General features: G+C 43.4%; 1 protein-coding gene across 3 annotated transcripts in view; it reads left to right on the top strand.

Moving 5' to 3' along the window:
- LOC122934424 (T-kininogen 1-like) overlaps positions 1–27,936 on the top strand; it is a 150,761-nt gene that overhangs the window by 24,061 nt on the left and 98,764 nt on the right. For all 3 annotated transcript variants that reach the window (XM_044289877.1, XM_044289879.1, XM_044289878.1), the window contains exons 3-5: positions 2,365–2,452; positions 13,122–13,282; positions 18,837–18,947. In XM_044289877.1, the coding sequence (XP_044145812.1) occupies positions 2,365–2,452; positions 13,122–13,282; positions 18,837–18,947 (360 nt within the window). The remainder of the gene's footprint in view (positions 1–2,364; positions 2,453–13,121; positions 13,283–18,836; positions 18,948–27,936) is intronic.

Raw genomic sequence — 27,936 nt, 5'->3', positions numbered from 1 at the left:
AGGGCCCATTCACACGACCATATAAGTGGGTCTGAATCCGTTCTGCAATTTTGCAGACATGCCCCACAAAAAATATAGAGCATGTCCTATTCTTGTCCGCAATCGCAGACAAGAATAGGCATTTTATATATAGCGCCGGCCATGTGTATTTTGTGTTTTGCAGATCAGCAATTTGCAGACCGCAAAACACGGCACGGTCGTGTGAATGCACCCTAATTCTTATAAAAATAACAACTTTCTGCAAAATGTATGGTCTCATTAAACTGAAGGAAAATACTAAAGCTGAAACCCAGAGGGGGGAATGTTACTGTACCCTAAAGCTAAAATGAGCTACAACACTTAAGACCTGACAGCTTAACACATCAAAAAACAAAAATTTTAGGGAGAGTTTTCACAACTTTAATGTTAGGCCTCTTTCAAACAAACGTGTGCGCTCCGTGGCTGTATTGCGGACCGCATTTGCGGATCCACAATACACGCGCGCTGTTCCGTGTGTATTCTGCATCATGGGCTGCCCCACGGTTGGTGTTCATGTATTGCGGCCCACAATTTGCGTACCGCAGCACGGTCACGGGGCGTACACGTTCGTATGTAAGAGGCCTTAGGCAGTTAAAAACGAGCCAGTTAGGTTTGGATATAGTCCCTATACTCCGTCAGAGATCCTCTTTTTTTAGACGGAAAAAAAAAGTGTTGCATGTAGCACTTTTTTCCCCCATCTAAAAAAAAAAGATATCTGACTGATGCCAAATATGTACAGGATCCTTTTTTTTTTTTACAGGATTTACTTTTTTTTCTTTTTTTTTCTGTTCTGATGGATCAGAAGAACGGAAAAATAATGGTGACGTGAACTCTCCCTAACGTGCAGCTGCCTCCTATGCAATTACATCTCTTAGGCCCCTGAATACAGAATGCTTAGTAAAATAGGGCTGGAGGGGTTAAAAAAAAAAAAAAAAAAATTTAACTCACCTTAATCCACTTGTTCGCGCAGCCGGCATCTCTACTGTCTTCTTCTTTGAGGAATAGGACCTTTGATGACATCACTGCGCTCATCACATGGTCCATCACATTATTTTTTACCATGGTGATGGAGCATGTGACGGACCATGAAATGATCGCAGTGATGTCACCACAGGTCCTATTCCTGTGCACAGCAAAGAACAAGACAGAAGAGAAGCCGGGCTACGCGATCAAGTGGATTAAGGTGAGTTATATTACTATAAAAAAAAAATTAACCCCTCCAGCCCTATTGTATTATGCATTCTGTATTTAGAATACTATTATTTTCCCTTATAACCATGTTATAAGGGAAAATAATAAAGATCGAGTCACCATCCCGATTGTCTCCTAGCAACCATGTGTGAAAAATCGCACCGCATCCGCACTTGCTTGCGGATGCTTGCCATTTTCACGCAGACGCATTCACTTCTATCGCGCCTACGTTGCGTAAAAAAACGCAGAATAAAGAACATGCTGCGATTTTCACGCAACGCACAAGTGATGCGTGAAAATCACAGCTCGTGTGCACAGTCCCATAGAAATTAATGGGTCCGGTTTTAGTGCAGGTGCAATGCATTCCACGTCACGCATTGCACCCGCGCGGAAAACTCGCTCGTGTGAAAGGGGCCTTACTGAGATAAATGCTGGAAGGCTTGGATGTTAATAATTAACAGGTTTTTGGCAAGTGGCTAAGAGGCCAAGTGTGTATGTGGTCTCTAGGGAAAGGCAAATAAGCCACTGCCAGATACCTCCTGCTTATCTCCTTTGAAAATGGCGGGTGTATGGCCACCTTGAAATTAGGCAGTTTTTCTGACTCAGCATTCATTGTTCAGCTCATCATTGTTTTATCTTGTTACATTTTTTCCTAGCAGGATTGGCATACTATACTTTTAAATATGTTCTTTTGTAAAGTTTTCCAGATATGTTTTCACAAGAGAGGAAGGAATGCCAGGCCGCATGCACATGACCGTATGTATTTTGTCGTCTGCAAATTCTGGATCTACAAAATGCAGATACCATCATGTTGCAACTGCTTTTTTTTTGCAGACCCTTTGATTTCAATGGGTTCATGGTCCAAACTCTGCGGCCAAGTATAGGAAATGTTTTATCTTTTTGCAAAATGGACAAATGGATGTGGAAAGCACAAGGGTAATCTGTAAGTCGGTTCCGCAAATTGATTAAACATTTCCTGTACTTATCCTCAAAATTTGGACCGTGGACCCATTGAAGTCATTAAGTTCTACGAAAAAAAAGTGGATGGCACACGGAATGCGATCTGTAAAAAAATCTAAATTAAAACTTGCTGGATATAAGGTTGGTTTAAATATATACTTTGTATTATTGTATATAAACTTGTTTCTTTTGTAGAATCAAGCTAAGTGTTCAGCACATGTTCTATTCAACAAAGATCTGAAACTCAGAAGTGTGGAGTCTCAAAATTGCAGCAGTCCTAAAGGTACATCATTTAGTCTTAAAGGGCATCTGTGATCAGGATCAACCCTTTTAACCCAGCCATAATGCTTGGTAGGACTGACCCTGCTGATTAAAACTAAACCTTTTATCCCTTAATCCACAATATTTTGAAGAAATAAGTGTTGGTAAAAAAATGCTAATTAGGGCTTAAAGGGGTTGTCTCACTTCAGCAAATGACATTTAACATGTAGAGAAAGTTAATACAAGGCACTTACTAATGTATTGTTATTATCCATATTGCCTCCTTTGCTGGCTGGATTCATTTTTCCATTGCATTATACACTGCTCTTTTCTCGGCTTTATGACCACCCTGCAATCCAGCAGTGGTGGCCATGTTTACACACTATAGGAAAAGGGCCAACCTTTCTGGTGGCCGGGACAGCGGGAGAGTGCATAGGCCAGCACCTTTTCCAATAGAGTGCAAGCACAACCACCACAGATGGATTGCAGGGTGGTCGTAACCATGGAAACGAGCAGCTTATAATGTGATGGAAAAAAGAATACAGCCAGCAAAGGAGTCAATATGGACAATCACAATACATTAGTAAGTGCCTTGTATGAACTTCCTCTACATAGTAAATGCAATTTGCTGAAGTGAGACAACCCCTTTAAGCGCCCCAAAGGCAGGCCCTAGCCACTGAGTGCACATTAGCTCCTCCAGTCTGCTTCACTGTACACTACCGCCTCCATTTGATTGAAAGGGCCAGGTGTCCAGGTGGAGGGGGGAGTGTCCAGGAAAGCAGAGGTTTAGAGCTAAGGTGCACTGGGTGACTAGTGCCCTACCCTCTGTGCACTTAAAGGTGTTGTCTCATCTCAGGCCTTGATGGCATATCACTAGGATATGCCATCAAAGTCAGATAAGTGAGGGTCCCACCCATCTCCAGTATGGGCCCCCTGAAGTGAAGGAGAGCATTCTCATAGATGGGTCCCGCCTCTATGAGAAAATGAAGACATATCTCAGCGATATCCCATGAAAGTCTGAGGTAGGCAATCCCCCGTAAGCAGTTGTTCACATAATTTTTATAAAGATACATTTCTTGTAAACCAGGTAATGGCCATATTATGGCTGGTTTAACAGGGTTGATCATACTGACAGATGCCCTTTAATTAAAATGCACTGACATTCTATTGTTCATGTATAATTATAGAATATTTTGTGTCAAATCAATCTGGACAGTGATAGACTGTGTAGGGATACACCTTATTGCAGAGGTGTAGCTAGGTTTTCCTGCACCCGGGGCAAGGATTCCAAATTGTGCGACTCAAATTTATATATAGAGGGTGAAGTTAATCGGTGCACACTATGGCAATTTTTGTACACTAAGCCACTCCTTTAACTCTGCACAATGCATAACTATACTCACCCAGACCCACCTAATAAAATCTATCATACCAATACATGTCAGCGTGATGTCCGCTGGATCCGGAACAACTTTCCTGTGGTGATAGAGAAAAAAGAATAATCACTTAAGGAAGGGATGGTGACTGTACCTGGTAAATACCTACGAGGGGGCGATGTGCTGGTCCTGTAAGAACGAGCCATCCCAATGTATAACAGAGTAATCTAGGGCATTTCTCCTTAGTGCTACCACACAGTAGTAATGCCCACATTGTGCCCCCCTCATTGTAGTTATGCCCACATTGTGGCCCCTTCACAATAGTTATGTCCTCCTTGAGGTCCCTCACTATAGTTATGCCCACCTTTATGCTCGTCACAGTAGTTCTGCTCATCTTTGTGCCCCTTGACAGTAACTATGCCCAGATATGTGCCCCTTCACATTAGTTATGTCCACCTTTATGCCCTTGCACAGTAGTTATGTCCTCCTGGTGGCCCCTCACTGTTGTTATGCCCCCCTTCGTGCCTGTAACAGTAGGTATGTCCTCCTTTGTGCCCCTTCAGAGTAGTAATGTCCTCCTTTGTGCCCCCCTCACAGTAGGTATGCCCAGTTTGTACCCCTTCGCTGTAGTTATGCCCGCTTTTGTGTCCCCTCACAGTAGTTACTGTATGAGAAGATATGTGCCCCCTCAGTGTAGTTATGCTCAGATATGTTCCCCCTCAGTGTAGTTATGCCCACTTGTGTGTCCCCTCACAGTCATGTCCTCCTTGTGGCCCCCAGTGCCCTTTCTAGCTACATCAAAGAAAAAAAACTTAAATACTTACCTGCTTCCCTGATACATCCGCGCTGCTAGCTGGGCAAGAGGCTGATTCCCAGGCCTTCAGCGCTTCTCCCACAGCCAGCAGCATGATGTGCAGCCTAAGGGGGGAACGCAGAACTGTTACCGGCAGAGCAGTGAAGCAGGGAGTGGATGGCTCCCTACTTCACCATGGAAAAGAACTGCCAGGCGGGTATGTCCCCCTAGCTTTGTGCCATGTCTGCCTCCCCTCGCTACGCCCCTGCCCTATTGAGAAGTGGAGTGGTAACACCCAGTTTTCACCTTATCATTTCCAGAAAGAATAACAGAGGAATGACAAATAACTCTAAGAAAAGCACTGGTCCTGACATTACAATATAAGTACCTGGAACTGTAGGGCATGTTGATGTCCTTGCATTTATTTTTCCAGATGGGCTGCTCCGTTCCCCCGCTGTGCCCCCCATTCTGATTTGTCGCCCTGTATACTATTGGTATGGGGACGAGGAGATGGCAGCGTCTCCACGGGGGGATTGGCCATAGAGTCTAGACCTTACAGGGAAATTTCCCAGTGGGACGATGTCCAGGGGCCACCCAAGCCCTTCTCTCTGCCGCTGGCAAAATGAGCTCTCATGGTTAATCAAAGCTTTGAGAATCAGGTAATCATGTACCTGGACAGCGATCGCACATGTCCTCCTGAATTCAACTGTGGCCCACATCTCGCCCCCTATGCCCCCTGCTCCATATCCTAATCAGAGACAACTGGAGAAGGACAGAATATGGTATCTGTTAATGGCCACCACAAAGAGACAGCTTCTGGGGCAGTATATTGTGCTGCACTGTGGTATATGTATTCTGTAATATGGTATTGCTGCCCCCGCCTATTTGTGTTGCCCCGTCTACAACATGAGGCCACCTTAAATTTTTTCCCCATACCACTTTAAATTCCCAGTTCACCGCTGGGTGTCTCCTTCTCCCTGGCTGTGAGCCTTCAATCACAGCGGAGCACGTCACAGCCAGAAGGTGAGCTTTTTTTTCTCCCTGGCTGTGATGCTCTCCACTGTGATTGGACAGTTCCCAGCCCCCTGAGAAACAGGGCCGTCTCCTCCCTGTACCAATGGTAAGGATTAGCATACAGGGTGGGAAAACAGAACGGGAGGCACAATGGGGGAACAGAGCAGCCCATCAGAAAAAAATAAGCACTAGGACATCTCAACATGCCCTACAGTGCCAGGTACTTATATTGTAATGTCAGGATCGTAAAAGGTCCTCTTAAAGGGTAACTGTTATATATATATTTTTTTATTTGCTAGTTTATTAGAGCTAGGCATGTGAGTTAGTCTGTCAATGATTGTCAAAAAATCAGTAATTACCTTATAATAACAGCTTTCATTAATGTCCTCTGTCACTTTCCACTGCTCCTTTAAAAGACAGTTGCTATGACTTGTCTGTCTTCCGCTAAGAAGACAGGAAGAAGGAGGGGCGGTCCTTCACACTGCATGCCTGCATTAGGCTTCAGAGTGAGGAGGCGTTTCTCTCAGTAATCCAATCTGATTGGCTGGCATGGAGCTACTGGCTACAGCAATTGTGTATGAGAAGTGATGGAAAGCAGTTTTGGCCTCAGAGAACTAGCAGAGGAGCCATCCTGAGAAGATGGTATGTGAGGAAACTAAAGATTGCATTGTGCATAACGCTGCTGCAGCAGTAATATATGCTAAAATCGATGATGAAAACATGACAGTTACCCTTTAACTTTAAACATGTCGGTCTACCACATGTATAATATTGTGTAATATTCAGATATCTCAGTTATTTTCTCTTATGGATAAAGGCATATGCATTTCCTATCTATGGTATCCTGAATGGCCACATGTTTGGCAGCATCGACAGATGAAAATAGGCAACGTGCCATGTTTGTACGGATCAGCATGGACTTTTTTCTGTAAATATTACAAAACATTACACAACCCTGAGCTCTGCAGCTTCTCTATACACTGGGAAAGATCAGAAGAGAAGCGTTATCTCAGTTATTTGCCTAGGGCAGCTGACAAAGGCAGAATAGATTGGGAAATAACTTCTAGTGAATTTCAATGAAAAGTGGGCATTTCTCATTTGTTATATTACAGAGCATAGACTTTAGATTAGCAAAAAAGGTCTTTTTCACAAAGAAACGTTACATTTGTCCTTGGCATGTGTCTAGCATTTATTTATGTTATTTCCTGTTGTTGATTTAGCATCAACATATTCCATAGCGTAGTACTGAGGTCGCCCTAACATCTATCCTGCTCCCCAAAAGGGTTCATAATCTAAATTCTGTCTCAAACACACTCAAGGAACCCAGTTAAAGGACATCTGTCAGCAAACTGGCTGACCTGTTTCATGTGCACTTGGCAGCTAAAGGCATCTGTGGTCCCATGTTCATATGTGCACGCATTGCTAAGAAAAATAAAGTTTTAATATTTGCAAATAACCTCTAGGAGCAATGGGGGCATTGCCATTACTCCAGGGGGGCCAATAGAGAAACACAAAGTAGCAAGTATGTGTGAAATGAAAAGAAAATGATACATGGTTTTAACAATTTTAATAAATAAAAATCTGGAAAGTGTGGTGTGCATTGAATTCAGCCCCCCTGAGTCAATACTTTGTAGGACCACCTTTCGCTGCAATTGCAATTTTTGCCCATTCTTCTGTAAGCCGTGAACCGGGGTGGGCTCCCCAGGATACAGCGAAGTCACGAACAAGGAAAACGACTCTGATACCAGCTCTTGTAGAGCAGACTTTGCTTTACTGTTACGGGATATCAAACACACTCCCAAATGCAGTAAACATACACTCAGCCCAGAAGCTGAGACCCCTGTGTTGCACAGCACCCTACGATGGTAGCTGGAAAACACTTGCGCAATTTACCTACTGCGAGAAGAGCTAACTCTGCCTAGTCATACCTGTTATTACCCTGAAGAACAGGAACAATTGTGTGTGTGAGATACAGGCTAGCCCGCGGTGCGACACAGCAGCTTACAATCTTACCGGCCTATACAGTGATTATGGTGAAGTCCTCTCTGTTCTCCGGTTCTAAAACTTTAACTGATAAGTCTTTGGGATAAACAAACAGAAATTCTTGCTAGCCTGCCACTCAGCAACACTAACTAACTACCGGCAGGTTTGATCTCAATCTCAAGTATTTAGGGTCTGCTCTGCCTCACCGACCCGGGTCTGCTCTGCCTCAGCGAACTGCGAACTGAACAAAGGCTGATCCAACACACGTGCGGTACTGTAGGGTCCGTTGCTTTGCTCTTCAGCTCTCATCAACAATCCTGGCAGCTGTACTCCTTCTCCTGGACAGGATCCGTGTCCTTGACAAGATCAGCTTCACTTGGCTGCAATCCTGGTCACAAAAGGGTGATTCCATGCTAGGATGTTAATGGAATTCTTTTCTCACACACTTTTCCAGTCTGCAACTAAAATGGACGCCAGCTTCCTTCCTCTAGACACACAGCTCCACCTCTTATGAATATTTAAATCTGATCAGTGTGTTTAGCTGTGTGGGGAAACAGCGGCCTCTTGTAGCCAAACAGCAAAATAACAGTGTTCATGCAATAAGAGCTGTTTCACAATCTCACACTTCTTTGCAAAGTAGCTCAAACTAAGTCAGATTGGATAGAGAGCGTCTGTGAACAGCAATTTTTAAAGAGGAACTTTCACCACTCCTGACATGCCTGCTTTATTAGCTTCATGTATTCCCAGTGTATTAACAATCCTGGAACATCTATTCTTATTGCTCTATGTTGTGCCATTCCTTTATTATTTCTACTAGAAGTTATTGATGAATTGCTAGCAGTCTGCAGTAAGGGTATAGAGGGGTGGTAACAAGTTGTACCTGCACAGTCTGTAAATGGTAGCACTGATTGGATAGAGTGAGTCTGTGCAGGTACACCCCCCCCCCCCCAACTGGTTACCACCCCTCTGTACCCTTACTGCAGACTGCTAGCAATTCATCAATAACTTCTTGTAGAAATAATAAAGGAATGGCAGGACATATACGAAAATATTGGGCGGCACTGCGTTCGATGTGGGTGCTCAGTCAGCGAGTGTCATCCTAGGTAAATCAATGAAGAAGAAACCGGCACTCCAATTTGCTGAATGATTCTGTTTATTGGTCATTCATAAATGCAGTGACGCGCGTTTTGAAACATACATGTGCCCTTGTCAAACAGTGAGTGTACAGCTGAATGCCTATTGTATGTGCCGAAATGCGCGTCACTGCATTTATGAGTGACCAATAAACAGAATCATTCAGCAAATTGGAGTGCCGGTTTCTTCTTCATTGGCAGGACATACAGTCATAAGAATAGATGCTCCAGAATTGTTATTACATGGGGAATGCATGAAGCTATTAAAACTGACATGTCAGGAGTGGTGAAAGGTCCTCTTTAAGGCTACTTTCACACTAGCGTTCGGGTGTCCGCTCGTGAGCTCCGTTTGAAGGGGCTCACGAGCGGACCCGAACGCAGCCGTCCAGCCCTGATGCAGTCTGAATGGAGCGGATCCGCTCAGACTGCATCAGTCTGGCGGTGTTCAGCCTCCGCTCCGCTCGCCTCCGCACGGACAGGCGGACAGCTGAACGCTGCTTGCAGCGTTCGGGTGTCCGCCTGGCCGTGCGGAGGCGTGCGGATCCGTCCAGACTTACAATGTAAGTCAACGGGGACGGATCCGTTTGAAGATGCCACAATGTGGCTCAATCTTCAAGCGGATCCGTCCCCCATTGACTTTACATTGAAAGTCTGGACGGATCCGTCCGAGGCTATTTTCACACTTAGCTTTTTTTTTGCCATTTTAATGCAGACGGATCCGTTCTGAACGGAGCCTCCGTCTGCATTATTATGAGCGGATCCGTTCAGAACGGATCCGCCCGAACGCTAGTGTGAAAGTAGCCTAAGTCTTGCCACAAATTCTCAATTGGATTTAAAGTAGGTCTGTAGAAATAATCAGTCAGCACTCTGGAAGAAGGTGGTGCTCGTATCCTGGGTTGCAGGCCCATACACATCCAAGTAGAAGAAATGGATCAGCACACCCTTAAACCCATAAACAAAGTACACCAGCCTGTACTTTATTTATGGCAATAAAGTGAAGATTTATTAGCATCAAAAAGGGAGTGCTGATCCACTTCTTCTACTGGGATTTAGGTCTGGTCTTTGACTGGGCCATTCTAAGGCTACTTTCACACTAGCGTTCATAGGTCTGTTCGTGAGCTCCGTTTGAAGGAGCTCACGAGCGGACCCGAACGCCTCCGTCCAGCCCTGATGCAGTCTGAATGGAGCGGATCCGCTCAGACTGCATCAGTCTGGCGGCGTTCAGCCTCCGCACGGACAGGCGGACAGCTGAACGCTGCTTGCAGCGTTCAGCTGTCCGCCTGGCCGTGCGGAGGCGAGCGGATCCGTTCAGACTTACAATGTAAGTCAATGGGAACGGATCCGCTTGAAGATGTCACCATATGGCTCAATCTTCAAGCGGATCCGTCCCCCATTGACTTTACATTGAAAGTCTGAACGGATCCGATCAGGCTACTTTCACACTTAGAATTTTTTCTAAGTTATTAATGCAGACGGATCCATACTGAACGGAGCCTCCGTCTGCATTAATATGATCGGATCCGTTCAGAACGGATCCGATCGAACGCTAGTGTGAAAGTAGCCTATGCTTTGATCTAAACCATTCCATTGTAGCTCTGGCTCTATGTAAGTTGAACCTGCTGACCAGTCTCAAGTCTTTTGCTGCTTCTAACAGGTTTTCCTCCAGGATTGCCCTATATTTAACTCCATCCATCTTCCCATCAATTCCGATCAGCTTCCCTGTTCTTGCTAAAGAAAAGCATCCCCACAGAATGATGCTGTCACCACGTTTTTTAGGCTGGGGATGAGTAATGTTCAGGGTGATGTGAAGGGTCAGTTTTCCGCTGCACATAGCGTTATGCATTTAGGCCAAAAAGTTAAATTTTGGTCTCATCTGTCCAGAGCACCTTCTTCAACATGTTTGCTTTGCCCCCCTACATGGCTTGTGGCGAACTGCAAACGGGACTTCTAATGGCTTGCTTTCAAAATGGCTTTTTCTTGACACTCTTCCATAAATCTCAGATTTGTAGAGTACAGGACTAATAACTGTTCTGTGGACAGTTTCTCCCACTTGAGCAATGGATCTCTGCAACTCCTCCATGGGCCTCTTGGCTGCTTCTAATTAGTGCTCTCCTTGCCTGGGCTGTCAGTTTAGGTGGACGACCATGTATTGTTAGGTTTGCAGTTGTTCCATACTTCTTCAATTTTTGCATGATGGATTGAACAGTGCTCCGTGAGATGTTTAGAGCTGGGGTAATTTTTTTTTATAACCTAACCCTGTTTTAAACTTCTCCACAACTTTATTCTTGACCTGTCTGGTGTGTTTCTTGGTTTTCATGATGCTGTTTGATCACTAATGTTCACTAACAAACCTCTGAGGCCTTCACAGAACAGCTGTAGTTATACTAGGGAAAAATTGCACACAGTTAATAATTAGGTGAGGTCTGAAGGCAATTGGTCACACTGGATTTGATTTAGGGCGTTTAGAGTAAAGGGGGCTAGATAAAAATGCACTCCATACTTTTTCAGATTTTAAAAAAACCATGTTTCATTTTCTTTTCACTTCACACATACTTACTAATTTGTTTTGGTCTATCATTTAAAATACCAATAAAATACATTTAAGTTTATGGGTGTAATGTGAAAAAATGTGGAAAAGTTCAAGGGGTATAAATACTTTTTCAGTAATTTAGGCGGTCCTATCAGTGATTGACAGCCTTCTCTCAATGACTGTGCATGCACAGAGCTTTAATAAAATCAATGAAATACAAGTTATACTCAATCTTTTCCCAAAACACTATGGGGGTCATTTATCAAACTGGTGTAAAGTAGAACTGGCATCACTGACCTGGCCCTCTCTTGGATCACATCATACCTCACAGACCGGACGTTTAGCGTCTCACACTCTCATTCCCTCTCTGTTGGTGTCCTGGAAGGCTCTGTCCTAGGACCCCTGCTCTTCTCTATTTACACTTTTGGCCTAGGACATTTCTTAGAGTCCCATGGCTTTCAGTATCACTTTTATGCTGACGACACACAAATCTATCTCTCTGGTCCAGACATCACTGCCTTATTATCCAGAATCCCACAATGTCTATCTGCTATTTCATCCTTCTTCTCCTCTCACTTTCTAAAACTTAACATGGATAAAACAGAATTCATCATCTTTCCCCCATCTTGCTCAATTTACCCGCGCCCCCCCAACAGACCTATCTATCACGATCACTGGATGCACACTATCACCGGTCAACCAAGTCTGCTGCTTTGGAGTGACCTTGGATTCTGCCCTCTCCTTCCGACCGCACATCCAAGCCCTTTCCACCACCTGCCGCCTCCAACTCAAAAATATCTCCCGCATCCGCGCTTTCCTTAACTTTGAATCTGCGAAAATGCTTGTACATGCCCTTATCATCTCCCGCCTAGACTACTACAACACTATCCTCTGTGGCCTTCCATCTAGCGCTCTCACACCCCTCCAATCTATCCTCAGCTCTGCTGCCCGACTAATACACCTCTCACCCTGTTACTCCTCTGCCTCTCCCCTCTGCCATTCCCTTCATTGGCTCCCCATTGCCCAGCGAATTCAGTTCAAAATACTAACAAATACATACAAGGCCGTCCACAACCTGTCCCCTCCCTACACCTCTGAGCTACTTTCCCGATACATCCCCACACGCAATCTCCGATCCTCACAAGACCACCTTCTCTCCTCTTATCACCACTTCCCACAATCGCCTACAAGATTTTTCCCGTGTATCCCCCACACTCTGGAACTCGCTACCCCAACATATCAGACCCTCACCAACAGTGGAATCCTTGAAAAGAAACCTGAAAACCCACCTCTTCAGACAAGCCTATAACCAGTGACCCTGCTGCCTCTATTCCGCCAGGACCAACTTCACCCGCACCTACTGTGTCCTTCTCCCATACCATGTAGATTGTAAGCCTCACGGGCAGGGCCCTCTCTTCTTCTGTACCAGTTTGTAACTCGTTTTGTTTATGATTAGTGCAATTGGCTGTATTATGTATGTACACCCCTTTTCATTTGTACAGCGCTAAGGAATGAATGGCGCTTTAATAATAATAAATAATAATAACTGGCTTAGTTGCCAATAGCAACCAATCAGATTCCTCCTTTCATTTTCCAAAGGAGCTGCCCAAAATGAAAGGAGGAATATGATCGGTTGCTATGGGCCACTAAGCCAGTTCTACTTTACACCAGTTTGATAAATGACCCCCTATATATCAGTCTGCTCAGCTCCTCCTGATCTATAACATGCTGCCTGCAGCTCAGACGTCATGTTCAGTATGACAGATTTCTTTAATTGACTGGGTCAGGCACAGAAAACATAATAACGCTTATTACTATTGTATTATTATTGTATTTATTAATTTGCATTCATTCAACCACAGAGATGCCTGAGACAGCTGTTCACCGTCCGTGCCATCCGTCCATAGATAAAGAAAATAAGGAGCTGCTGTGTTTCATTCATTCAACTATAGAGAAAATAAACACGGATTCAAATCATCCATTCTACTTCGATTTGGAGTCTATTGGGAATGCCACACGCCAGGTTTGTACAGTACTTCATGACAAAGCGATTTTCCGTTTATTCATTTGTGTTTTTTTAATGATACTATAGAGTGTTTATGACTTTTTAAATCACTTTTTAATTACATTTTTGGGGGAGGTAAAGAGACCAAAAATGGTAAATCGGCCATTTAGATTATTCCCCCCCCATTATACTGTTCGGACATTTTGGGATATCGTGATGCCTGTGATCTTTATTTTTTATTGTTTATTTATTTTTATATGGTGAAAGGGGGTTGATTTAATTTTTTTTATATTTTTAAAACCTTTTTTGTTTTTAAATACACGTATTTTAACCACTTCATTACTGGAGTGTCTACCTCCCTTACCATGCCATTTTTTTAGTTTTAGCAATGGGCCTATCTAACTGCAAATAAGTAATTAATTTCTGAGTCAATCTACATGTATTTGATATTATTTTTCATGGGACACCTTAGACATTTCTATTGTGCCATTAGATCACAGATATAATATTAAAAAAAAAAACTATTTAACAGCCCAAAGTACATTTTTGATGGAAATCAGGTATTCAAATATAACGCCCACTCTTGGGGGGCGCCATAGCTGCCGGATGCCTGCTATGTTAAACAGCAGAATACCGAAGGCTAATGTATGCGATCAATGCTAATGTATGCAACTGCACACATTTAACCCCTTAGATGCCATGGTTAACTGTAAGCGTACACTCCCAGGCATGCACTGGCTCTCCCTAGTGGGGTTTAGGGGAGCTGAATAGTATGTGTGGCAGCTTTGATCCTCCTGAATGATCTGAGGCTGATGCAGATAGGCAAGATCTCCAAAGGGACCTATGGCAGGATTCCATAGGAACATAGTAAAATGCTCATAGACTCCAATGCTAGTGCATTGGAGTCTATGAGACAAGCAATCTAATAATTGCATGTTCAAGTTCCCTAGGGTAACTGTTAAGAGAAAGAAAACATTTTTGTTTAAATTCAATAAAAATATATAAAAATTAAATTCAGCCCCCTTTCCTCAAACTTAAAATAAAAATAAATAAGCAAATAAATGAGCAATGGGATAAAAAATATTTATCCCATACTGCTAATGGCATAATGGAAAACAAACATCAGAATCAGCGATTTGCCATGTTTTTGTCACAACCTCCTAAAAAAAATTATAAAAAGTGATCAAAAATGAGCTCCTACATAGCTCAGTATACATAAAAATATATTTTTTTAAGTATTTTTTTCAGTATTAAAACTATATAATTGAGGTATCATTGTAATTATATTGACCTAGAGGATGAAGTTAACAGGTTAGTTTTACAGCATAGGAAACACTGTAAAAACAAAACCCATAAAACTGTGGCAGAATTGTGTGTTTTTATCATTCCACCCCACTGGAAAAAAATTCCAGCTTCCCACTACATTGTATGCAACTGTAAATGGTGGCAATAGAAAGTACAACTTGTCCTACAAAAAATAAATTAAAAAAAACAAGCGCTCATACAGCTATATAAATGGAAAAATAAAAAGTTTTGGCTCTGAAAAGGCTGGGAGTAAAAACAAAAAGAAAAATAAGGAAAATGGCCTGGAAACTGAAAATTATTAAACAAATGTACCAAATATTTTTCCTTTATTATCAATTTTCTTTTGAACTGTTACAAAATATTTCAAGACAAAACATTTCAAAAAATTTTAAGAAAGCAAAAAAAAGTGTGTACGTTTGTATATTTTACATGCACAAAGTCTGCTATGCTATAGCTTAAACTAATAAATATATATTTTTATTTTATTATGAATGGCAATGAGGAAAAATGTGTGTGTGTACATAGTCTTTTAGGCTCCTTTCACACTCGTGTTTTGGGCGGATCCATCATGGATCTGCAAAAAGTGATACGTTACAATCATACAACCGCATGCATCCGTCATGAACGGATCTGTTTGTATTATCTGTAACATAGCCAAGACGGATCTGTTATGAACTCCATTGAAAGTCAATGGGAGACGGATCTGTTTTCTATTGTGCCAGATTGTGTCATAGAAAACGGATCTGTCCTCATTGACTTACATTGTGTGCCAGGACGGATCCGTTTGACTCAGTTTCGTCAAGAGGACAGCAAACTGATGCATTCTGAGCGGATCCTTTTCCATTCAGAATGCATTAGGGCAAAACTGATCCATTTTGGACCTCTTGTGAGAGCCCTGAACGGATCTCACAAACGGAAAGCCAAAACGCTAGTGTGAAAGTAGCCTTATACTACTACTAAAACTAGTAACTTTTAAATTTTCTTTATTTTGCACTGCAATGGATCGTTATAGCTCTCCACACAGAGAGACCACTTTGCCTGGTCTCAGGGATCTTTACTGTGACCGCAGGTGTCTAATGACAGCGTGGTCAAAGTGCCCGCAGATCACAATGTAACCCAATGCTTTTATATCTTTATGTTACAGGTTATGGTCAAGAACCTAATCCTAAAAGCATAAAAAGCAGCCCGTGGTAGGCAAACAGTTAATTCCCCCAGGGGACTTTAACATGCAATCTTCTGATCTCCTTTCCCACAGACTGCTATTATTCAACATTGTGTTCAGGAAAATTCACAGCATATTCTATAGGGCTTTTTCACACGAGCAATAAGAATTGTGTCAGGATCTGTTCAGGAAAAAACTGATGGTTTTGCACAGAAGTTGAACCAGTTTTGTCTGCAACTGCGTTCCGTGTGTGCATTTCTTCTGTCCAAATTGTAGCCTCTCCTACCAACCATCAATGAGAAACGAATTGCATCTGAATATCTTCCATTTTCCTATAGTTTTTTAATAGCCGTTTTGAAAGGCTGTTTAAAATGGATCAATTTCATAGTTTTCATTAAAATATCCCAGCCCCTGCAGTACCCTCACCTTATACATAATGTCCCCATATTGCTTCTTGGACATCAAATGGCCCACATAGTGCCCCCACTCTCCCAGTATGATTATTGGCTCCGTTTATGCTCCCCAATGACCCCTCTCAGAGTTCCCCAATAGGATTAATGCCCTCTCTTTGTGCTCCGCTTTAGGAACAATTCCCTTTCTTAGGCCTTCCGTTTCCATTCCGTTTTGTAGCATTCTGTATACGGAACCATTCATTTCAATGGATCCACACAAAAAAAACAGAAGGTACTCCGTAGGCCTTCCGTCTCCATATTTCTGTTCTATTATTGCCCGCAAATCATGTTCCGTGGCTCCATTAAAGTGAATGGTTCCGAAAAAAACTGAATGCATACGGAATACACCTGTATAGGTCCTTCTAAAAAAAAATTAGCATATTGTGATAAAGTTCATTATTTTCTGTAATGTACTGATAAACATTAGACTTTCATATATTTTAGATTCATTACACACAACTGAAGTAGTTCAAGCCTTTTATTGTTTTAATATTGATGATTTTGGCATACAGCTCTAATAAAAGAAAAGTGTTTTTAATACAAAAAAAGTCAACCTTCAAATAATTATGTTCAGTTATGCACTAAATACTTGGTCGGGAATCCTTTTGCAGAAATGACTGCTTCAATGCGGCGTGGCATGGAGGCAATCAGCCTGTGGCACTGCTGAGGTGTTATGGAGGCCCAGGATGCTTCGATAGCGGCCTTAAGCTCATCCAGAGTGTTGGGTCTTGCGTCTCTCAACTTTCTCTTCCCAATATCCCACAGATTCTCTATGGGGTTCAGGTCAGGAGAGTTGGCAGGCCAATTGAGCACAGTAATACCATGGTCAGTAAACCATTTACCAGTGGTTTTGGCACTGTGAGCAGGTGCCAGGTCGTGCTGAAAAATGAAATCTTCTTCTCCATAAAGCTTTTCAGCAGATGGAAGCATGAAGTGCTCCAAAATCTCCTGATAGCTAGCTGCATTGACCCTGCCCTTGATAAAACACAGTGGACCAACACCAGCAGCTGACATGGCACCCCAGACCATCACTGACTGTGGGTATTTGACACTGGACTTCAGGCATTTTGGCATTTCCCTCTCCCCAGTCTTCCTCCAGACTCTGGCACCTTGATTTCCGAATGACATGCAACAGTCCAGTGCTGCTTCTCTGTAGCCCAGGTCAGGCGCTTCTGCCGCTGTTTCTGGTTCAAAAGTGTCTTGACCTGGGGAATGCGGCACCTGTAGCCCATTTCCTGCACACGCCTGTACACGGTGGCTCTGGATGTTTCTACTCCAGACTCAGTCCACTGCTTCCGCAGGTCCCCCAAGGTCTGGAATCGGTCCTTCTCCACAATCTTCCTCAGGGTCCGGTCACCTCTTCTCGTTGTGCAGCGTTTTCTGCCACACTTTTTCCTTCCCACAGACTTCCCACTGAGGTGCCTTGATACAGCACTCTGGGAACAGCCTATTCGTTCAGAAATTTCTTTCTGTGTCTTACCCTCTTGCTTGAGGGTGTCAATGATGGCCTTCTGGACAGCAGTCAGGTCGACAGTCTTACCCATGATCGCGGTTTTGAGCAATGAACCAGGCTGGGAGTTTTTAAAAGCCTCAGGAATCTTTTGCAGGTGTTTAGAGTTAATTAGTTGAATCAGATGATTAGGTTAATAGCTCGTTTAGAGAACCTTTTCATGATATGCTAATTTTTTTAGATAGGAATTTTGGGTTTTCATGAGCTGTATGCCAAAATCATCAATATTAAAACAATAAAAGGCTTGAACTACTTCAGTTGTGTGTAATGAATCTAAAATATATGAAAGTCTAATGTTTATCATTCAGTACATTACAGAAAATAATGAACTTTATCACAATATGCTAATTTTTTTAGAAGGACCTGTATGTCTTCCATATCTGTTCTGTTTTTGCGGGAACCATCTATTGAAAATTTTATGCCCAGCCCAATTTTTTTATGTACTTAATGTTTAAACCGCAAAAAACGGATCACAAGCGGAAACCAAACGGCAAAACGGAACGGAAACACTACTGAAACAAAAAAGGGACCGCAAAACCATACGATCATGTGCAGGAGGCCTTAGTGCGTACTGCCCAGTAGAGACAACAGGACCTGACGCTCCCAGCACGGAGATGGCATCCGTCTGGCCTTGAAAACAGACAGAAATAGGACATGTCCTATTTTTTAACAGCCACAATTCACTGGTCCTTAAAAACATATGTAAATAGCCCCATAGACTTTAATTGGTTCTAAAAACGGTCGTATGACACTTGTTTTTCACTGACAAGTGAGTGTAGCCTAAAGCTCCTATTGTATTCTATGCCCTACAAATTTTGAATGATTTAGCAAATTGGTAAAACGTGAATTTAAAAAATAAAAATATGTTCTCCTCTAGATCAGCTACACCTAATAGGTCAGAAAATATAAATATGCTTTTAGCAGCCTCTAGTGGTTGATTCTGGTGTCACAACTGGTGTCATGTACTGCAAAAACTGCTCTGTTCATTAATGTATTTGGTAGATTGTAATAAAGTATTAAGTATTGCATGAATTAAGTATTAAGCATTAAATATAACCGAGAATAAAGAACTGATGATTATTTCTTACCAAATTTGCTGTATTAATTATCTAATGACTTTTTTTCCCTTCTCAATGTTTTCAGGTGATTAATGGATGGCAATATAACATCCAATTTCTTATAAGGCAAACAAACTGCTCAAAAATTAATTTTACAACCAAAAATGCTAAGGAATGCAAAATAGACAACAAAGGGGTAAGTGCCTATATCTGTCATTGAGTATTTTTGAGTATATACAGTCAGGTCCATAAATATTGGGACATTGAAACAATTCTAACATTTTTGGCTCTATACACCACCACAATGGATTTGAAATGAAACAAACAAGATGTGCTTTAACTGCAGACTGTCAGCTATATGAGGGGATTTACATCCAAACCAGGAACTGAAGACAGTTGCAGTAGAGGCCTGCAGTTATGGGGGAATCTGTGGATGACACACTGTTATGGGGGGAATATGTGGATGACACACTGTTATGGGGGGAATATGTGGATGACACACTGTTATGGGGGATATGTGGATGACACACTGTTATGGGGGAATCTGTGGATGACGCACTGTTATGAGGAATCTGTGGATGACACACTGTTATGGGGGATGTGTGGATGACACACTATTATGGGGATCTGTGAATGACGAACACTGTTATGGGGGATCTGTGGATGACACACTGTTATGGGGGATCTGTAAATGACGAACACTGTTATGGGGGATCTGTGGATGACACACTGTTATGGGGGATCTGTGAATGACGAACACTGTTATGGGGGATCTGTGGGTGACGAACACTGTTATGGAGGATCTGTGGGTGACGAACACTGTTATTGGGGACCTGTGGGTGACACACTGTTATGGGGGATCTGTGGATGACACACTGTTATGGGGGATCTGTGGATGACACTCAACCACTCTCAAACCCAACTGGTCAAACTTGTTAAATGGATCCCAAACACAATATGTACAATAACACCCCCACCCCCTCCAACACTTAATTAACCCCTTCATGGCCTAAACATTTTTTTCAAAGCAGAACACAAAACTAAATAGGGCTGGGTGGGCTGGCAAGAGAGGGGTTAATAACAATAAGGGATGGAGGATAGTGGCCCTGTGGGATAATCCAGAAAACAGCTTTGCATTTTACCCCCGAGCAAAGACCACACAACATAGAGCTGCCTAGCCAAGTAGACAACATAAGGATCAATATGAAAAGAAATAATTTGGAGCCTTTGAAACGATTTGTTCATGAACCGGACATCACTAGCAAGGAATAATCAATTGCCCACCTCTAGCGATGCAATAAAGTTCAACTCAAGTCACTGACAAATGGGAGGTGGAAAAAAATAAATATATATTTTTTTACTGGAACTGGCTGGGCACCCCCCCAGGGTCCGGGCCCCTTACTGTACCCCCCTGATGGCAGCCCTGCAGACATGCCCCCTCTACACAAGACGTGCTGCCTGAGGAGAGAGACCGCAGTGAACACAGTCTCTGAGTCTGCACTGTGACTGTCTCTTTTCTGTGGGACAGGAGGGGGGTGGGCGTCAGGGAACTCTCCCAGCTGCTGCTGGATGCTGTAGATCAGCAGCTTCAATGCTATTTAGTTGTCTTACTGCCTCATTAAGCAGTTTGCCTCCATGACACCTGCATCCCCCTTCATATCCTGTCCTATCTCATCCTCATGGAGCCCCTGCTGTCTCATTTCCTCCCTCATGTATCCAGGGCTCCTGTTCCACCCTCCTATCTCGCATTGCTGCCCTACACAGACCTCCTGCTACTACTTCTTGTATGAATCCCCCACAGAGCCCCTTCCACCTACTTGCTGTGTCCACCCCTCCTGTCCACCCAGGGCCCCTGTCTCACTCCTCTGCCTCTCATTATGGTGGCGTCTGAACCGCATTCACCATAAGGACCTTCTAACGTCACAGGGTCATGTGACTGTGCCCCCACCCCGTACTGTGCCCCCTTACACCCTGCATTGTGCCCTCTTACCACACCCTGTGCAGTGCCCCTAGTCATTCCCTGTACTGTGCCCCCTTATAACCTTTTATCCAGTCACTGTATGGCGGTGTTATCCGGTCACTCTACTGAGGTGTTATCCAGTCACTGTATGGCGGTGGTATCTAATAACTGTATGGCAATTACTGTATCCCCTTCCCTGTCCACGCCACCTTTTTTAGACCTGGCATGAGTGGGGAAAAGTTGCAGATTGTGGTGCTAAGGACCTTTGCGCCACAATCCGTGTCAGAAATACACCTAATATAGATGTATTTCTATTTAATAAATGACCCCCTAACTGTATTGTTATTCCAGGGTAGGGCTAATATCTTTATATTATATAGATTCTAGTGTATTATACTGTGCCCTGTATTTCCCAATAGATAAATGATCCTTGGGAGACACAGTCCTCACCCCTGACCACCAGGACCAGGCAGCACTCTGTCAGTACATGGCGGCCACCCCTCTCCGCCACACTGCTCCGCTGTATACTGGTGCTTATTCTGACACTAAGGCTGGGTTCACATCACATTTTTGCCATCCGTTTAATGTATACCAAAATGTATATATTAACAGATGCCTCAGTCTGATGCTGTACAGTGGCGTCCATTCACCATAGAGTTCCATTTTAAAAATATTACAAAAATTTGCTGTGGGGCCCAGTCAGTTCTAGCTACATCACTACACAGCTCCTTCTCTCCTCCAGGCCCGATCCAGCGACGAAGTCATGATGTGTGTCTCACTGCTGCAGCGTGCCAGAGGAGAGAAGGAGCGCAGGGAGCTGAGCTGCGGTTAGTAAATGACAGGACCGCTGGCTCCCCTGCGCTCCAGCAATGATAGGTATGCGAGGGGGCCACTGGGGGGGTCATTACACTGTGAGGGCCCCTAAAATGCCCCCCAGTGCCCCCATTTAGTATAATGATCCCCAATGACCCTCCATTCAGTATGACCCCCAGAGCCCCCATTCAATATAATGACCGCCAGTGACCACCATACAATATAATGACCCCCAGTGCCCCCGCCATACAGTTTAACCCCCAGTGTGGGGGCCACTGGGGATCATTATTCTGAATGGGGGGAGACTGGGAGTCATTATTCTGAATAGAGGGCCACTATGGGGTTATTATACTGTGTGTGGGGCCACTGGGGGCCATTATACTGTGTGGGGGGCATTATACTGTGTGAAGGGCCACTAGTGGTCATTATACTGTATAGGGGCAAGTGGGGGTTATTATACCGTGTGGGAGCCACAGGGGGACATGTAGATGTAAAAAAGTGCCTCAAGGGGCCCACTGGGATTTATCGCCCAGGGGCCCACATGAACCTGGAGCCGGCCCTGTACTGGTGGCTGCTATGAGGCTAATGGAGGCTGCTAAGAGGCTAATGGGGGCTGCTATGAGGCTGTGGTGGAGGGCGTGATCGCATGCTAAGGTGTGGGAAGGCAGGATCCAGGGGGCCCAAGAAAATTCTTGCCTAGGGTCCAATCAATATTAAAGACAGTCCTGACCACAAGTCACAATTGTTTTGCGCAAGTGACCCCAAAATGTTGCAAAACACAATTTTTTAACTTTTTGAAGCCAGAATTCTGAACTTCATGGCTTGATAAATATTCCAACTTGAGTATTTGAGACTTTATCTCTGTGTGGACTGTACAAATTTTGGCTTCGTTCACAGGTTCCATCAAAAATGCAGAAAAAGATAACACAGTCCACCAATGCACCGACGTTATTTTCATTGTTCCACTTCTATGACAGAGCAGAACAATAGAAATAACAATGCAGTTGCGAACCCAGCTGTAAAAGGAGTTGTTCAACACCTTTTCTCGAAGCTGACAATTGGTGTCCTCCTTCTGGAACCACCTCTAAAAACCTCTAAAACTCATCTTCACCATTATGTCCATAAGAAGATGCTGACGTGTCACATTTAGCTTAGGATACTTTGACTTCAGCGTTTTGCATTCCAGATCAGGATGCATTCCGTTCAGTTTTTTAACTGGACACAAAACCGCTGCAAGCAGCCGTTTTTTGTTTGGTCTGCGAAACTGAGCAAACCGAATCTGGCATGAAAATCAATATAAGTCAATGGTGTCGGATCTGTCTTTTTCGGTAATGAAGAAAATGGAAACGGGGCCTATTGACTTGCAATGATTTTCATGACGAATCTGGTTTGTTCAGCTTCTGTTTAATACAACTTGAGCTGGTTAAAATGGATTCAGCCCGATGTATTAACCTCTTCTGGACACATGACGTACTGGTACGGCATGTTGTCTTGGTACTTAAGGACACATGACGCACCGGTACGTCATGTAAAGTTACGAACACCGCCGCCCGGCGGGCGGTGATTGGAACCCGGTGCCTGCTCAAATCATTGAGCAGGCACCTTTGCTCAATGCCCCCCCCCCCCCCCAATGTTGGCGTTCACAGAAAACTGCAGGTCAATTCAGACCTGCGGTTTGCTGCATTTCCTGGTTATTCGGGTAACCCAGAACAGGATGGTGATCGATGATGTGATAATACACCACCAATCACCATCCTGCGATCCTGAGAGGTAATGGTGACATCACCTCTCAGGATCGCTCTAATTGGTCGGCTGCAGGGGCGGGAGGTTCAAATCATCGCAGCGCTCCGCTCCTCCTCCTTTTGTGTCCGGGGAGCCGAGGAGAGAGGAGCGCTTCACGTGGATCGCTGCACAGATCTCCAGCCAGCACCCCCATCTGTGCCCCAGCACCAAGGTAATTAGGGAAAGGCTAGGGACAGGTTAGATTAAGCAGGGATATTTTAGGGAAAGTTAGTAAGAAAAAATAAATAAAAATGTTTTATTGTATCACCCTAAATCTTAGCGTCCGGCCACTGTTAGCGCATCGCACACCCCACCGCTGATCACCCTTTTTTTAGTTACTCTTTTTTTTTGTCTGTTGTGCCCCCACACACACCAAATAAAGTTTAACACGCACGCACCCACACATGCACACACACTTCCCTATGGCCCGCCGGATGTTCTCGGCCGAGGAGCGAGTCTGAGAGTCCCAGTGAGGACAAGGATGACCCCACTTTCATGTTGTCATCCGCGTCCTCCTCATCATCTAGCAATGATGATGAGCCCCCAAGGCGGCGGAGACGCCGCCAGGCGGAGCAAGGGGACCGCCATGCTAGGGACCCTGTGGCCCACCAGGGTACGAGCAGCTCTGGGGCTCGTACTAGTTTTCCGGCCCACCAGTTAAATCCACCGGAGCCCCCTGCTGGTGAACTTGTCTGGTGTACCCCAGAGCGATTTGAACCCGTGATTCCTGATTTTGTAGGCCAACCAGGAATCCAGATTTCCACAGTGGGCTTCACTGGATATGACTATTTTAGTATTTTTTTCAGTGACCACTTTGTAAATCTAATGGTGGAGCAAACAAACCTGTACGCCCAACAGTTTATTGCTCAACACCCGGGCTCCTTTTTGCCTAGGCCCGGTGGCTGGACCCCGGTCAGTGCAGCCAAGATGAGGACATTTTGGGGCCTTGTGCTGCACATGGGCCTAGTCAAGAAACCTAGTGTCAGGCATTACTGGATTGGGGACGTCCTCTACCAGACACGCTCCTGGTTTGAGGCCATCCGGAATTGCCAGCATTATGCAGATAATGGCTGGACCCCGGTCAGTGCAGCCAAGATGAGGACATTTTGGGACCTTGTGCTGCACATGGGCCTAGTCAAGAAACCTAGTGTCAGGCATTAATGGATTGGGGACGTCCTCTACCAGACACGCTCCTGGTTTGAGGCCATCCGGAATTGCCAGCATTGCCCCCCCCCCCCCCCCCCCGAGGTGATCCTGCCTATGACCGCCTGTACAAAATCAGGCCGGTTAACCATCACTTTGGTGCCAAATTTGTACAGGCCTATGTATCTGGAAAGGAGGTCGCGGTTGATGAGTCTCTCATTGCATTCAAGGGGAGACTCATTTTCCGCCAGTATGTTCCCTCTAAGCGTGCGAGGTATGGCGTGAAGCTGTACAAACTTTGTGAGAGTGCCTCAGGGTACACTTACAAGTTTTGTGTGTACGAGAGGCGAGATTCCCGTATTCAACCCCCAGAATTTCCCCCCACTCTGGGTATTAGCGGGAAACTTGTGTGGGACCTTATGCACTGTGCTCTTACCACTGGAAACCTGTTGCTGGTCAGATAGAAGGACATAAGGGATGTCCTTGTACTGTCCACAATTCATGGTAACAGCATCACCCCTTTCCCTGTGCGAGGTACCGTGGCAATGGTCCTCAAGCCCGATTGTATCGTCGACTACAATCAGTATATGGGAGGAGTTGATCTCTCTGATCAAGTCCTCAAGCCATATAATGCCATGCGCAAAACTCGGGCATGGTACAAAAAAGTTGCGGTCTACTTGGTGCAGGTTGCCTTGTACAACTCTTTTGTGCTGTTCCGGAGCACTGGCAAGACAGGGACATTCCTTCAGTTCTATGAGGCAGTCCTCAAGGACCTGATCTTTTCTGACCCGGAAAGAGCAGGCCTGAGTACTTCGGGAACTAGAGGCGCCCGGATCGTCCCTGGCCAACACTTTCCAGGTGTGGTCCCCCATACTGGAAAGAAGGGACGGACCCAATAAAGGTGCAGAGTGTGTCACAGGAGGGGGATACGGAAGGACACCACTACTCGGTGTGACACGTGCCCCGATCAACCTGGCCTCTGCATTATTGGTTGCTTCAGGGAGTACCACACTTTTATGGAGTACTAAATTTATATCCCAATTTAGCCACTGACAATCAAATAAAAAACTGGTTCTCAGACTTGAGACACTAAAACGAAAAAAAATATTATTTAGTAAAACGAAAAAAAAAAAAAAAAAGGTATCGCTGAATATTAGGTATATTATATTAGGTATCGCCGAATCCGTAAGAATCTGCTCTATAAAAATAACCTCTCAGATGAACACGGTCAAAAAAATAATATATAGCATTTTGTTTGGCTGTTAACCCTTGCTTTGCAATATGGTTGAAGAAATACAGCTCCACTTCGGTAAAGGAAAAATTTATTTTGGTTGCGGTAAAATCACATCCAGTTACAAAGTCGTTGTCAACTACTCTGTAACTGTAACTGGATGTGATTTTACCGCAAGCAAAATACATTTTTCCTTTACTAAAGTGGAGCTGGATTTCTTCAACCATATTGCAATACGTTACCCGGGCCTGACACGGGTCCTCCGTTCTCACAGGTGAAGGTGGGGCAGGTGAGAGCTGCTGAACTTTCTTTTCTTCTATTTAACCCTTGCTTTGTTACTGGAAAAAATTGATTAAAATGGAAAATTTGCCCAAAAATCTAAATTCCGAAATGTTATCTCCATTTGCCATTAACTCTTGTGGAACACCTAAAGGGTTAACGGTGTTTGTAAAATCAGTTTTGAATACCTTGAGGGGTGTAGTTTTTGGGTGGTTTCTATTATGTAAGCCTCACAAAGTGACTTCAGACCTGAACTGGTCCCTAAAAATTGGGTTTTTGATAATTTCTGAAAAATTTCAAGATTTGCTTCTAAACTTCTAAGCCTTGTAACATCCACATATAATAAAATATAATTCCCAAAATTATCGAAACATGAAGTAGACATCTGGGGAATGTAAAGTAATAACTATTTTTGGAAGTATTACTATGTATTATAGAAGTAGAGAAATTGAAACTTGGAAATTTACAATTTTTTTACAAATTTGGGGTAAATTTGGTATTTTTTTATAAATAAAAATTATTATTTTTTACTTCATTTTACCAGTGTCATGAATTACAATATGTGACGAAAAAGCAATCTCAGAATGACCTCGATAAGTCAAAGTGTTTTAAAGTTATCACCACTTAAAGTGACACTGGTCAGATTTCACCTGTGCAATATCATTCCCAAAATTATCGAAACATGAAGTAGACATATGGGGAATGTAAAGTAATAACTATTTTTGGAGGTATTACTATGTATTATAGAAGTAGAGAAATTGAAACTTGGAAATTTACAATTTTTTACAAATTTGGGGTAAATTTGGTATTTTTTTATAAATAAAAATTATAATTTTTTACTTCATTTTACCAGTGTCATGAATTACAATATGTGATGAAAAAGCAATCTCAGAATGACCTCGATAAGTCAGTGTTTTAAAGTTATCACGACTTAAAGTGACACTGGTCAGATTTCACCTGTCCTTAAGGTGAAATAAGGCTGTGTCCTTAAGGAATTAAATGAAAATAAAGCTTTTTTTGCAGGTTTTAAGATCCAGCACAGGACGCTGTGGTAAAAGTAGCCTTAAATGTAAGGGTCTTTTCACACTGCATCTGCAGTGTACATTTAACAAATAAGTTAGTTTCCATTCTTTTTACTGCATGGCGATTACATTTTTACCTTTCTTTTATCCGTATGTCAAACAGCTACAGAGATATCTGCATTTTTGTTTGTATGAACATACTAGAGCACTGTCGGGAGGGACTGAATCCTTGGAGCACTGCTTTTATAGCACCACTGTGTTCTGCACACTCCCCCTCCTTTTGATTGACAGGGCTAGATATGAGCATGCTGAAGGCAGAGCTGTGTCCAACTATGTACATATTATAAACCCCTTATTACTACAGCCGTGCCATGTTGCTATAGCCTTACTATACTGAGAAAGGAGGTTTTCTGTACCTAGAAAGATAATACATATTACTAGTATTTTTAGAATAATATATTGTGCTTGTGAATAAACCGGAAATCGGTATTAGCTTTCTAAGTATATAAAACCTTTATTCTCAATATAGTCAGGCTATAGCCTTTTATGAAGTGTTATATTAGGGTGAGAAAAAAATAAACGAAGAAAAAAAACTAGAAGTCTCTCCTAGGATTTGAACCTGGAACATCTTTATGCAAGGCTGACCACTTACATACAGGCTATAGCCTTATCATATTTAGTACAGTGGTTTTCCACTCCAGTAATATGTATTAGTTTTGTAAGCATAGAAAATCTGTATTCTCAATATTGTATGGCTATAGTAAGTAGAGTATATGATATGTACATGCTAGGTCACAGCTCTGTTAATCAAGGGGCGGGTGGAGTGTGGAGAGCACAGGGGTCTTACAAAAGCTTGCTAAAAGGATTCATCCATTTCCACTGGTGCTCCAATGTGCTCATTTGCATATGAATAAAAACACTGAATTATCTGCAGCTTTTTAACATACAGACAAAG

The sequence above is a fragment of the Bufo gargarizans genome, chromosome 4 (assembly GCF_014858855.1).
Source record: "Bufo gargarizans isolate SCDJY-AF-19 chromosome 4, ASM1485885v1, whole genome shotgun sequence".
NCBI lineage: Eukaryota > Metazoa > Chordata > Amphibia > Anura > Bufonidae > Bufo > Bufo gargarizans.
The sequence above is the reverse complement of the archived record's forward strand: the minus strand, read 5'-3'. Positions and strand labels throughout refer to the sequence as shown.